Here is an 11,761-nt window from a genome sequence, read left to right on the forward strand (position 1 = left end):
CAGACGACAGCACCATCAGACTGACCCTTCTCACTATCACTGCAGTAATGCGCCTGCATTCAAAATGTAAGTTTACAATAACTGCAGTTTCAGCTCCAAACAACTCCAAAAGGTAGCATTGCTTTCTAACATGCTGTCTGTACCATGCACTCGCTATGCTTTCCTCCACTTTGCTACACTTTGAGTAATTTAAGTGTAACATTAATGTGCAAAATATGTATTATGCCTACGCACATCTTCTCCACTTGGCTGCGCTGTAGATTTATAGTGTCTTGCTCGAAGTAGACTCGTTGTTTCAGTCAGCCCTTCTTCTTATCCCCGAATCCTTTGCAAACAATATGGCCGCGTCGTGGTAGAAAACGTGAATGCATATATAAACAAACACGACAGCTGTACTAACCTTGGGGGGGAAAATATCTTAATCTGAAGTAAATGGCCGGAAGCCTGTGTAAACGCCCAAATAATAGACTCGAAGAATGGCTTTAACGCTGTGCAGCTCAGTGTTCTGTAGATCTCTGCGTTACGCTGTGTCGCAGCGACTTGGCAATGCTTCTGCAGTGTTCCAATCGGGTCAGTATGGATTCCTCGTAGGATTCGAGTAGATTTAAATGACTTTTTTTGTGTTGCTTTTCTTTAGTGCTGCATGCAAAAAAATAAAAATAAAAATCTATTGTTGTCTCCTGTGTTCTAAAATGGTCAAATAGATACTTTCAACCTATTTAGCAAAACCTATCAAATGTAAGTTATTAAATGTCTTCGTTCTTTAAGGTACCGTTTCCAGTCATCTTAACAGGAATGCACAGCGTGTCAGGCATTTGCCAGCCTGTTTTATCGCAAGTGACTCAATGCTGGGTCAAGTAGTCGGTGGCAACAGAAAAGAAAAGGAAGACAGCTTTGGCCAGCACCCACCTGCAGTCTCCACAAGTAAAGGTACATGTCCTGTGGGCAGTTCTCAGAAACTGGAACAGCAAATATAATTTAGTACAATTAAACACCTTCAAAATATACATCAGGGACACGGAAATGTATCACGTCATGGTCAGGATTTATGATATATTAATGTAATGTGCACTATCTGGGACAAAGCAGATTTATCTTGCATGATAACCTTAGGCAGACCACATTGGACAACATTTCCATTGAGGATATTTGCTATTATCTAGCAGGGATTGGGAAAAGGACTCCCATTGCATAGCATTTTGATCCATTCCTGGTTTTACAATGAGTTTGATAAAACACACCTGAGCTTGTTACCTATACACTGTGGCAAATCAAGCTCACAGTAAAACCTGGAATGGGTGAAACTGCTATACAATAGGAGTCTTATTTCCATCCCTGTCATATAAAATTGCTGTTGAAGCTGCGTTCAGGGAAGCTGAAGCACAATTAAAATGAAATGTCACCCTGGTTGTTCCTTTAACAGTTGCTCTTATTGTATTACTTGTATTGTAACGCTTGAAATGTTTTTGCTTACGATTGTAAGTCGCCCTGGATAAGGGCGTCTGCTAAGAAATAAATAATAATAATAATAATAATATTGAGGTGAATCTGTCATATTTATCTGGTTTTTCCTGTTCAGCTGAGCAGACCTTCTTGTTGATAAACCGTCCCGATCAGCCAGAGAACGCCAAGGTGTTGAAAGTAGCCATCATTGGAACACCAAATGCTGGGAAATCCACTTTATCTAATCAGCTCCTGGGAAGAAAGGTATAGTGCTAAACCAGTGCTGTGAAAACATGAAAACTTCAAAATAAGTCATTCGCTGCAGAATAATGATACAGCAGTCTGTGTGCCATTTCAGTTAAAAAAAGGGCTTTAAAGCGAAATCATTCTAATTTAAGCATTGATTTTACTTTCCCAGGCTTGCAAAATCAGCTGGAAGGATATTGCTTATGTCAGTGTTGTCTCAATAATATATGCCAGCCTCTTCTTAGCTGACCAAATATTGTACGAGCTGGGAATCAGTATTTCTTCATTGCATTTGGTTGAATCCAGGTGTTTCCAGTCTCTAAGAAGGTCCACACAACTCGGTCGCGGGCTCGGGGGATCATCACTGAACAAGACACACAGCTGGTATGCAATGAATGTACTGCCATGTCTCCATAGCGCTGCTGATGCAGAATTACATGCACTCTTCTTTACTAGCAGACCGTTGAATGCTTGTCATGATCTCTGTAAGGAACATTCATGGAATTGCACTAAAATAAATGGTTACGTCTCAATACTGTGTATTCTAATTGTCATGGCTAGGATATGTCTCCACCATGTGTTGATGTTGAAGTTCAGTAATATTGAAATAGTCACTGTATATCGTATATATCAGTATGCATGTGTCGATCATGAATCTCCTGTTGAACTGCCCTGTCTCTGTGCAGATTTTGTTGGACACCCCTGGACTCACTAACCCTCTTAAAGGAAAAAGGTAACAACTGCCTCCTTTTAATGTCATTTTCTTTTATTGAGGAAACGTGATTGTTCCACGTGGAAAATAGTCAATGAGTGACAGAAGATGTAACAAAATGTGCTATTCTAGAAGGTAAAGGACTAGCTGTTGTGCAGTGAGGTGAGCTGTCCACTGCTGATTTTCCCCTCTAATCTGTGGAAATGCAAACTCTGCACTATCCAAGATGAGCAACTTGGCACAACCAGGATTCAAACCAGTGAGCTCCTGATCGTATGAGTCGCCCTATACTCCTCCAAGCATTAGTGCCTTGACAGGATGGGTCACTGGGGAATACTAAAGCTTATAATCTAGTCAAGTAGACAAATGCATCGGGCCAGGCTAGTGCCTTCACTAGTGTTAGCCGAAACGTTTGTGTGTTGCTGAAGCTCTCATATTCCTATCAGAGCAGACCAGTATGTGTGTAAATGTGAAAGACAAGTGACCGGACATATCAGAGACTTCCCCTTTGTTTGTGCTGCAGGCATCAGCTGGAGAAATCCCTGCTCTTGGACCCATGGAGCTCGGTCCAGGAAGCTAATTTAGGTGCGTACACTGCCACAGTGCGGAGCTGACCCCTACTCTTAACCCAGTAGTGAAACACATTCAGGATTGTAATGTTCACTGTATATTTGAGCAAAGCATTGTTGGAGTAATACTACATCAAACACGTCTGGAATAGTGTATATAGCCTTTCTGTTTGTTTGAGTCAAGCCAAGTTTCCCATTCACCATACATTGAAGAATTCGAAGCAGAACGGTGCAGTCTTTCACTTGTTTGTTTTAGTGCTGGTTCTAGTGGACGTCTCGGACCAGTGGACCCGCAACAAACTGGGTTTGGAGGTGTTGCAGTGCCTTTCCAGAGCTCCAGATATCCCTGCTGTTCTTGTGCTGAATAAGGTAGCAACCCAAAGCACCCTTATAGTGCATTTTTAATACATCAGTCTATAAATGGCTATAAAACCATTATGTTTCAATTCTAAGGGTACCACATTTAAACATGTACAAGCTTCAGTTTACTTTAATACCAAATCACTTTTATCTGTTATACCTAAACACATCTTTAAATTCTTAAATGGAGTTGACATAGTTAACCCTAACCATTACTTTAAGTGCAGTACAGAAACCAGGACCAGAGGAGTCAATAAAGGCTAAAGAGAAGTTTAGTTTACTCTAGTTAGTGAAAATGTTTGTCAGGCTTAAAACATTCTAGAGGGTTTCATAACGTGCTTTTGAAAAGCTGTCCTTTTTTTTTTTTTCGTTTAGGTGGATTTGTTAAAAAACAAAACCCTGCTTCTGGATATTACAGCAGAACTCACAGAAGGGACGGTAGGTGGAAAGAAACTCAAAATCAAGACGCCTTTTAAATCTGGGAAAAGGGACTCTACCAAGAGAGCAGACTGCAAAGAACCTGAGCTGGGACCAAAACAGCCTGTTCAATGGGACAGCATGGAGGGCACTGCCATGGACTCAGAGGGGCAGCTCAGCGACCAGGCAGGGAACCGAGAGACAGCAAAGAGCAGACAGGAAACGCAGGACCAGCTGAACAAAGAAACGCTGAAGGAACTGAAGGCCAGGATTGGGTGGCCACGCTTCCGTGAGGTCTTTATGCTGTCTGCAGTGAACGGGGAAGAAGTAGAAACACTCAAGGTATCATTTTGAAATCTACAGCATTACAGGAATGTTCCATACGAGCTAGAAAGAAGTCTGGATCCACATTTCAATGAAATTAAAGTATTTTAAATACCCCTAAGTTACTAGTTGTAGCCAGCTCCTTCTACTAAATTGCTTTACAAGTGAATTAAATCAATTGTCTCTAAGGAATGTAATGGAGATTTGTAATCAGGTACTGGATATTTATCGAAATGCTCCAATTCTATTAACTGATTCAATGTATTACAGTTTTTTGTATTAGTAGAGAGAGTCTGATTTCCTCTCTGTTGCAGCGTTACCTGGTCACTATGGCTCAGCCAGGCTGCTGGGAGTTCCACAGTGGAGTGCTGACAGACCAGGACCCCCAGGAGATCTGCAACAACATCATCCGGGAGAAACTGCTGGAGTACCTGCCACAGGAGGTGCCTTACAACGTGATCCAGGTAGCCTTCCGACAGCGCAGTGTGTGCACTGACTCCCCCAGCCTAGCTGAGTGTAGCGTCTTGCTTTGAAGTATCTGTCGGTTTTGCTGGGACACATTGCCCTTTTTGATTCCATGTCCCTAAGTCAATGCATTGTTATGTTCTTTTGAGGTACACATACACATACATAAGATGTCTGATAACATAATTGTGCATACACAGCTCAATCAGTATGATACTGTGGGACTCACTGGAAATTGACCTTAATCTCTGGAAATTTATATAGTACCAGGAATAATGAAACTTTCTTTTTCTACAGTGTGGTGCTTGAAAAATCTACATATTCCCAATTAAATATAAAAACAAGTGAAGAACGTCTGTATAATGATTAGGGGACTATCGCAAATGTTTCTAGGTTTCCAATCCTAATTAAAGTGATTATTTTATACTGTTTTTACCTTAGTTATAAATACTCTCATGTTAGGAATTGTAATTGTTTTAAGTATGTATTATGTATGTTACGCATTGTTGTGCATGTCTCATTTTTTGACTTCATTTCTTATTTTTAGAGCATTGAGATGTGGGAGGAGGGAGAGAACGGAGAGCTCATAATTCTTCAGAAACTGTACATGAAAAAAGAAAGCCACGTGGTAAGTGAACCATTCAGACACCAACTACAGCTCTCTAGCCACAGTCATACACTGCAAAATAAATTGTAAAATCTTCCTGAGAATTACCTTGTCCCAATGTTGGATAATACTTCTTAATTTGGATTTAAATGTATCTTTTTTTACTTCAAAGAAAAAAATATATTGAAAACTAGACTTAAAATGTAATTCAAGAAATATAACGGCAGGGTAACTTTTAAAACAAAACCGAGGTCCTTTTAAATCAAATAAAATCAACAGGAAGATGCTACATTCGTTTCTTTATGCAATAGTAAACAAAAATGTTGAAAGTTTTCTAAAAAGTAAAAGACCCTGTAGTGTTCCTGGCTAGCCTGGGGGGATGTAGCACATGGGCTGAGGCTGGCTCATTCATCCAGCACACACAGCTCCAGTTCAGCTGGTGTTTTTCACACTGCTCTGTCAATGCGTCTCCACACTGTCGTCCCCACAGAAGAGTCCAGGCATCATGCATTAACCCTCTCCCTGTCTGCCTGGAGGTCATTAATCAAAGCGGTGGTTCTGGCAGGGAACTCGCTTTAACCCTAGATCAGATCACGTAAACTAAGCATATTTTAGGATATTTTGTCAATTGAATAGCTAGTTTCTTATTTGTCTTTTTAATAAAAATTACCCCGCCCATGGCTTCCCTACAGTCAGCCTCTCTACTTATCTGCAAGCTAATTTATGGGCAGGGGTACCTGGAAAGGCGAGTGTAAAATATGTATAATGGTGTGGTGCTGTCTAGTCTGTTATAATAAATAATCTATTGCATGATTTTCCTGACTGAAAGTGATTGACTGACGAGGGATTGAAATTGCTTTTTTGTTTTAAATGAATTAATCAAAGCATCTGCACAGGTCCCTTGTGATATTTGGATTTTTTGTTGTAGTAATAACCTACCTTAACATAATTTCACAGAATGTTTCTTTTAAAATGAAGCTCTGGTTAATACCAGGACAAACACAGCAGTCCCAGGAAATGCATTTTAAACTGATTTCAGGTATTTAAAGAATTTCGTGCCTTGAACCTGTTAACTCCAGTTACAGTTAGACAGACCAGTAGAAACTTCAAGCACGATTTTCTTGGTTTGAAAAAGTAGGACTTATCAGTTACTGACACTGGTGTTTGTGTTGGTTTTAGAAAATGCTGATTGGACAAGGAGGTCAGCTGATCGGCAGGATAGCCCGGGAAGCTGGAGAAGACCTGATGAATGTGTTCCTGTGTGACGTCAAGTTAAAACTCTCGGTCAAAGTGAAGAAACAGTAAACGCTTTCCGTGACAAGGTTTTTTTTGTATCTTAAAAGGGGGCTAATAATGGCTGTAAAATAACACTGGAAAACAAAGCTTTTCTGAAAATGCTTGTGTGCTAATGAGGCAGACATGTTCGTAAAGGTTATTACCCCCTGAGAGAGCACCCTCTGCTGGTCAAATGGGGAAGCTAAATACAGAACCGCCCTGACACACACTTGCTCAACAGCGCATTATTACAGTTTGCAATTTTGTGTTGCAGCATTTTTTTTTTTTAATGTCGTAATATATTGTTACTGCGGTAAATGGCCGTCAATGCTGTTGTATTCAATTGATTTAAGCAGTGACTGATCTAAATACTCACTTATCACTAAATAGGACCTTGCCCTCTGGCATTTTACACATTTCTACAGATAGAAATTCACAAAAGAAACACACATGCACTGTTAGATGTTTGATTTTCATAACCTTGGTACAAATTTGCTCAGTAGCAGCATTTCAGTCTGCTGTTGTGTGGATCTAGACCCCAGTATCTTTTTAGTGGAGTACAATCCAGTCCGATTCTGTATCGTACTGTTTCTGAATACAAAATAAGGCACTTACAGCCGCCAGATGAGGAAAGAAGGTTTAATAGAGAGCTGGTTATAACAGAGGCAATCTTTGATCTCCAGTTTGCAAAGAACTGACCTAGAGTGTGACCTTTTTTTTTTTCTATCAAGCTTGGAGTTTAATTTGAATTCAATTGGTTACTGTACTCCATTGAGGTTGTCAGCAGCTAGTCATTTAAGACCCTGTTTAATCGGTTTCTATTTAAAATGCTGCCTTTAGTGCTTGCAAGGCATTCGGCGCCCAGAGGGATAAGGGCAGTGGAGGCTGGGAGATAATTCTGTAAGGTGATTTTGTTTTATCTGTTATGTAGCAGACCTGGGGTTGATCCTGGCAGTAATAGCATCCAAGGGGCTTGGATGCCTGTAGATAAACCCAGGAATGACGTGGGGACCGGACCCCACCTGTGTGGCCCCTCCTTGTTTTCAAAGCTTGCACGAGCTGATAACCAGCCAGGGGCGGAAAACTTGAATTCCTTTTCCAGCACGGCAGGGCTCTCTCTGAAACTAGGTCAGGTGGTTTTTGTACTGGGCTTTCGTCTCGATTGCCATTGAGATTGCAGCATCCCTCCCTCCCCACATGCTAGCAAGGTCATCCTGGTAGCACAGCAGCTTAATAGTCTGCTACAGCAAAATCGTGTGTACATTGTGCTGTCTGAGGGACTTAGTAATACCAAACATTGGTTCTTTTCCATCTTATTAAACACTTGCATCAAAAAATTAAAGAAAAGTTTGGTGAATCGTTTAGTGTGTAGTCGCTTACACCATATAATGTTTCAGGGCAAAACAGGACATGGGGGTGGAATTAGAAAAAGAAAGGTTTATGTTTTTAAAAATAACTCCCATTGTCTTTGCCAGTTTTACCGCAGCATAGAGAACTAGCAAGGAACTGTAGGTGTATGATGTAGGACCATCTGATTTGAGTCATTTATTTCAAACTTTATAACCTGTTTTCTAACATTTTGAACTGGGCACCCAGGCAAATGCTTTGGGAATCTTGCCAGTTGTATCTCAGGAGCTGGTCATACAAAAAATGTTGTTGTATGTCTTTAACACAGTTTATGATGATTAACTCCAGCAAGACAAAAACCTGACGGTCGTAAGTTTTGCCTCAATGTTGGTTTCTGCTGATGAAATAACCTTTAATACAGAGCAAATGCTTCATCATATCCTGCTTGCCTCATTTTATTAATTAGGGCAGAGCAGGGTTTATCTTGTTTACATATACAGCAGCTTAACCAGAAGATGACACCCAGGGCTGGAGGGAGGGTTAAACCTGAATAGTCAAGGGGTAACACAGAACCACAGTGTAGCCTATGCAGCGACACAGTATCATAACATCACCATAGTACTTTTGATTATATTGGTTACTTTTAAGGTAACAGATTCTGTAAGTCTAGCAAACAAAACCCATTTCATTAAGGTTATTGCAATTTGAAGCAACAATCTTTGAGAATCTCATACTATAATAATGTATATCCGGGAAAAAAAAAAACATGCAGACGAATTATTGAAATATTAAACTTTAATATTTTGTTGTCCGAGTTGTTCAATAATTTTTTTTTTAACAGACATCAATTAAATACCTTGAGGTGTTTCAGTGCTACTGTTATTTATGCTTGGTTATATGTATTTTTTATAACATAGCTTTTTCAAATGTATAAAGAGTTCCGTCTGTATGTTACCTGTAAATAAACAGAATGACAACAAATAATGTTTGAAAAGTTTTTATTCCGTACAGAGTAAGTTTCTTGCATTGTAAGTCGTAGCCAACTCCTATTTGAAAAACATGCCTAAAGCTTTTCTACCCCCCTGTTATTAATGACCAAAATAGACTGAAAACTGGATTGTAAAATAAACTACAGCTAATGAATCAACGTTAGCCATGTCCACCGAAGTTTAATACATTCATAAAAAAAAAAAACACAATTTCAGCAAAATTAGGAATGGAAACAGATAACGCAGGTATCAGGACTTTGTCATGCCGTCGCTGTGAGAAGAAGCAAAGTAACCCTTACCATTACTAAAGCTCAGTAATGGTAACGGTTTGATCACAACTCCCTGAGATCATCGCCGCCTCTCTGTTTCCTCCGCACTGCGCTGCACTGACGCTGCTGAATGAAGCCCTGGGTAGTACATCATCTATACTGTAGTGTCGATATAGCAAACTTACAGTATAAGATGATATCCTATCCGGAACACAACGATACCGCAGACACGCTGTGCCTGAAAAAGAAAAGAAAGTCACTTCACTGGCTTTGCAATTCAGTGTTGCTTGAACTAGATTGGTCTCATCGCCCAGTTTGTCTTTGAAGACATTATTCATTATTACTAATGTATAATTACTGTTAATATATTGAAATGATTTAGTTGCCTGCTGACTAGTTTTTGACAGCATGTAACATAGACGGTACCTTGCACTTCTCAAAATGAATGTCAAAACAGTAATAGACCTGCTGGGTGTTCTGTTTTTATGGATGCAACTCTTCTGGGTTCGCTAAATGGTGAAGTGCGTGCTTATTTCGTGTTGATAAAAAGTGTCAAAACTAAAACAAATGACTAAAAACAAAAGGCTGTTAAGTGGTGAGTAATGCTAAAAATCAAGGGCTTGCAACAAGGTAATGGTAACCCACACTTTTACATTAGAATTGAGATTATACAATCAATAACATGCCGATTGCACTAGGAGGTGGCAATGTTGCACAATAATTATTTTGATTCCATTTTATGGACTTGCCGTTATCCGTTCAAATATTAAGATTAAGAATATGATTTGTAAGCAAAACAAAAAAGCCTCCCCAGCATAACCTAGTGTAATAAGAAACTAAGTATAGATCAACGCAAAAAGTCGTGTGTTACCAGCTTTTAATGCAATATAATGAATGTGAGTGCTCAAAATGGTGTTTAATCTAAATCTTAAACACTCACCCATTGTCTTCACTTTAATTATTTCAATATTTTTTAGGTTTTTACAAGAATGGAGAAGTGAAACCATTCTAACCATAGCCAAAGCCTAGATTTGACATATGCAGCCTTGTGGTAAAACTGTAAGAGTCAGCCAAAATGCATGCAGGAAAATCTATCCTTTCTTATAGAATTAAAACATCCTTTCCGGTCATCAACCGTCTCTTAAGCTACCGTTTTGAAGTGACGAAATGAGAGTACAATCTGCCTTTGTGTTAATGCCGTATACAAATGCATTTAATTTTTACAAACAGGAGTGCAGCTGTGAAAAGCTCCTTTAAAAAAGCAGCAGTTTAAAAAACAGAAGTGTATTACCATTTGCAATTAGGCCTTTCACAGGTTTCCAAGTTCCATTGACTATCTTAAACTGCTTAAGCCACTTACCCCTTGTTCTGTTTTTGTAGTCTTCCTTTAAAGGGTGTTAATGGCAGCTTAATGACACTTTTATAATGTGCTGCACCTTCACACTCCCGCTGGCTCCTTGACACATTGCAAGCAGCACTTCCCAAACCTGCCTTATAATGCTTCTGCTTCATTTGCATATTATGATGCGCTGAAAACCAGGCCTTCCCTTTTCAGCTTGCTATGTTTTTTTTAGCCAATGAGGAACCCTTTTAATATCAGTTGCTAAAAGTGACTAAACCCGGGCTCATCTTCTCTAAAATGCTTCTATAGTTCTTATATTGCACAGCCTTTCTGTTACATTCATGTTTTGTGAGGTTACAGTATTTATCCTGGGATGCAGTTTCATATCACTGCTGCTATAGCCAATGTGTTTCATCTACAGCTATGGCCAAAAGTTTTGCATCACCCTGTAGAATCTACACATTTTGCTTCATAAAGTCAAATGAAACCTGCTGAATAATGTTACGTTAACATACTGAATTACACACCGCTTTGTAGTTTTCCCATATACTTAACGAAAAACAGACACAAATTGTAAAATGTGAAATTTCGAAATCAAACGTGTTTTTATGTCTCAATTCTCAGGAGAATTTTTTATTACAATATGCGGTAGATTGAAGTAACCGGTGATTCTCTAAAGAGGTTTTCACTGTCCCAGTAACATTGATACATGTGTTATAGATCCTACCTGGAAACAGTAACGTAGTGTTTATCACACTGTTTCTAGTTCTGTTAAATGGTTTCATTCCTCCCAGTAAATGTGTCTTTACACCACAGCCCATTGTCTTTTCAATTGTATTATATTGTGAGTCTGATTTAGAAGACTTGTGCCTTATTTTATATTTTAGAAAGTCTTCTGATAAAGTGTTAACATGTTAGGGAATTGTTAATGTCTTCCACTCAGCCTGATCAGATATAATAAGAACTCTTACACAATCTGACCTGGCTTTAAATGGCTTTATCATAAGTAGGACTTTAGTCACTGTATGTATAATTGTATCATGTTAAATTTCTAGCTATGCAATGCTTTATAATGCTTTTTTTTTCTTGACAGGACACCTTCTTATACCCCACAGTGTTCACATAAACAGTCCTAAAAATGTAACAAATAAAATAAAAGCCTGAGCCAAACTCTGTCCTGAGATGGAGCTCTGGTTCAGTTGCCAAGGAGACCAGGGTGGGGTCTGCCCCTGTATCAATATGCTGGGGAAGGGCACTGATAAAAAAATGGCTCGGTCTTATATCAGGGTAACCCCATCTGCTCTCAGCCTTGCTTTTTATCAGCTTCAAAAATAAATGTCAGTTTCTATGAAAAACATAAAGAAAAACATTCTCGGAATAAAATTCGAGACCCTTT

General features: G+C 39.2%; 1 protein-coding gene and 1 long non-coding RNA gene across 2 annotated transcripts; one reads left to right on the top strand and one right to left on the bottom strand.

Annotated features, from left to right (window-relative positions):
• Nucleotides 1–291: 291 nt before the first annotated feature.
• LOC117964290 (GTPase Era, mitochondrial-like) lies at nucleotides 292–8,533 on the top strand. The gene is made up of 11 exons (XM_058998180.1): nucleotides 292–570; nucleotides 769–930; nucleotides 1,580–1,707; nucleotides 1,996–2,073; nucleotides 2,376–2,422; nucleotides 2,925–2,986; nucleotides 3,227–3,339; nucleotides 3,706–4,089; nucleotides 4,386–4,535; nucleotides 5,084–5,164; nucleotides 6,323–8,533. Exons 1-11 carry the CDS (start codon nucleotides 477–479, stop codon nucleotides 6,446–6,448), a joined length of 1,425 nt encoding a protein of 474 aa, XP_058854163.1. The 5' UTR covers nucleotides 292–476; the 3' UTR covers nucleotides 6,449–8,533.
• A 213-nt stretch (nucleotides 8,534–8,746) lies between these two features.
• On the bottom strand, nucleotides 8,747–10,477 carry LOC131700514 (uncharacterized). Its single transcript, XR_009308389.1, has 2 exons — nucleotides 10,384–10,477; nucleotides 8,747–9,261 (listed from the first exon to the last, which is right to left on the bottom strand). It is a non-coding gene; the product is annotated as an uncharacterized LOC131700514 (long non-coding RNA).
• Nucleotides 10,478–11,761: the final 1,284 nt, after the last annotated feature.

The sequence above is a fragment of the Acipenser ruthenus genome, chromosome 24 (assembly GCF_902713425.1).
Source record: "Acipenser ruthenus chromosome 24, fAciRut3.2 maternal haplotype, whole genome shotgun sequence".
NCBI classification, from domain to species: domain Eukaryota; kingdom Metazoa; phylum Chordata; class Actinopteri; order Acipenseriformes; family Acipenseridae; genus Acipenser; species Acipenser ruthenus.

What these genes read in the sequence shown, in the direction of transcription:
- LOC117964290 (XM_058998180.1), top strand. Translation starts at nt 477, where the DNA reads ATGGCTTTAACGCTGTGCAGCTCAGTGTTCTGTAGATCTCTGCGTTAC. An exon ending in GGTCCAGGAAGCTAATTTAG is followed by an intron (nt 2,987 to 3,226) that starts GTGCGTACACTG and finishes TGTTTGTTTTAG; the next exon opens with TGCTGGTTCTAGTGGACGTC. An exon ending in AAGAAGTAGAAACACTCAAG is followed by an intron (nt 4,090 to 4,385) that starts GTATCATTTTGA and finishes TCTCTGTTGCAG; the next exon opens with CGTTACCTGGTCACTATGGC.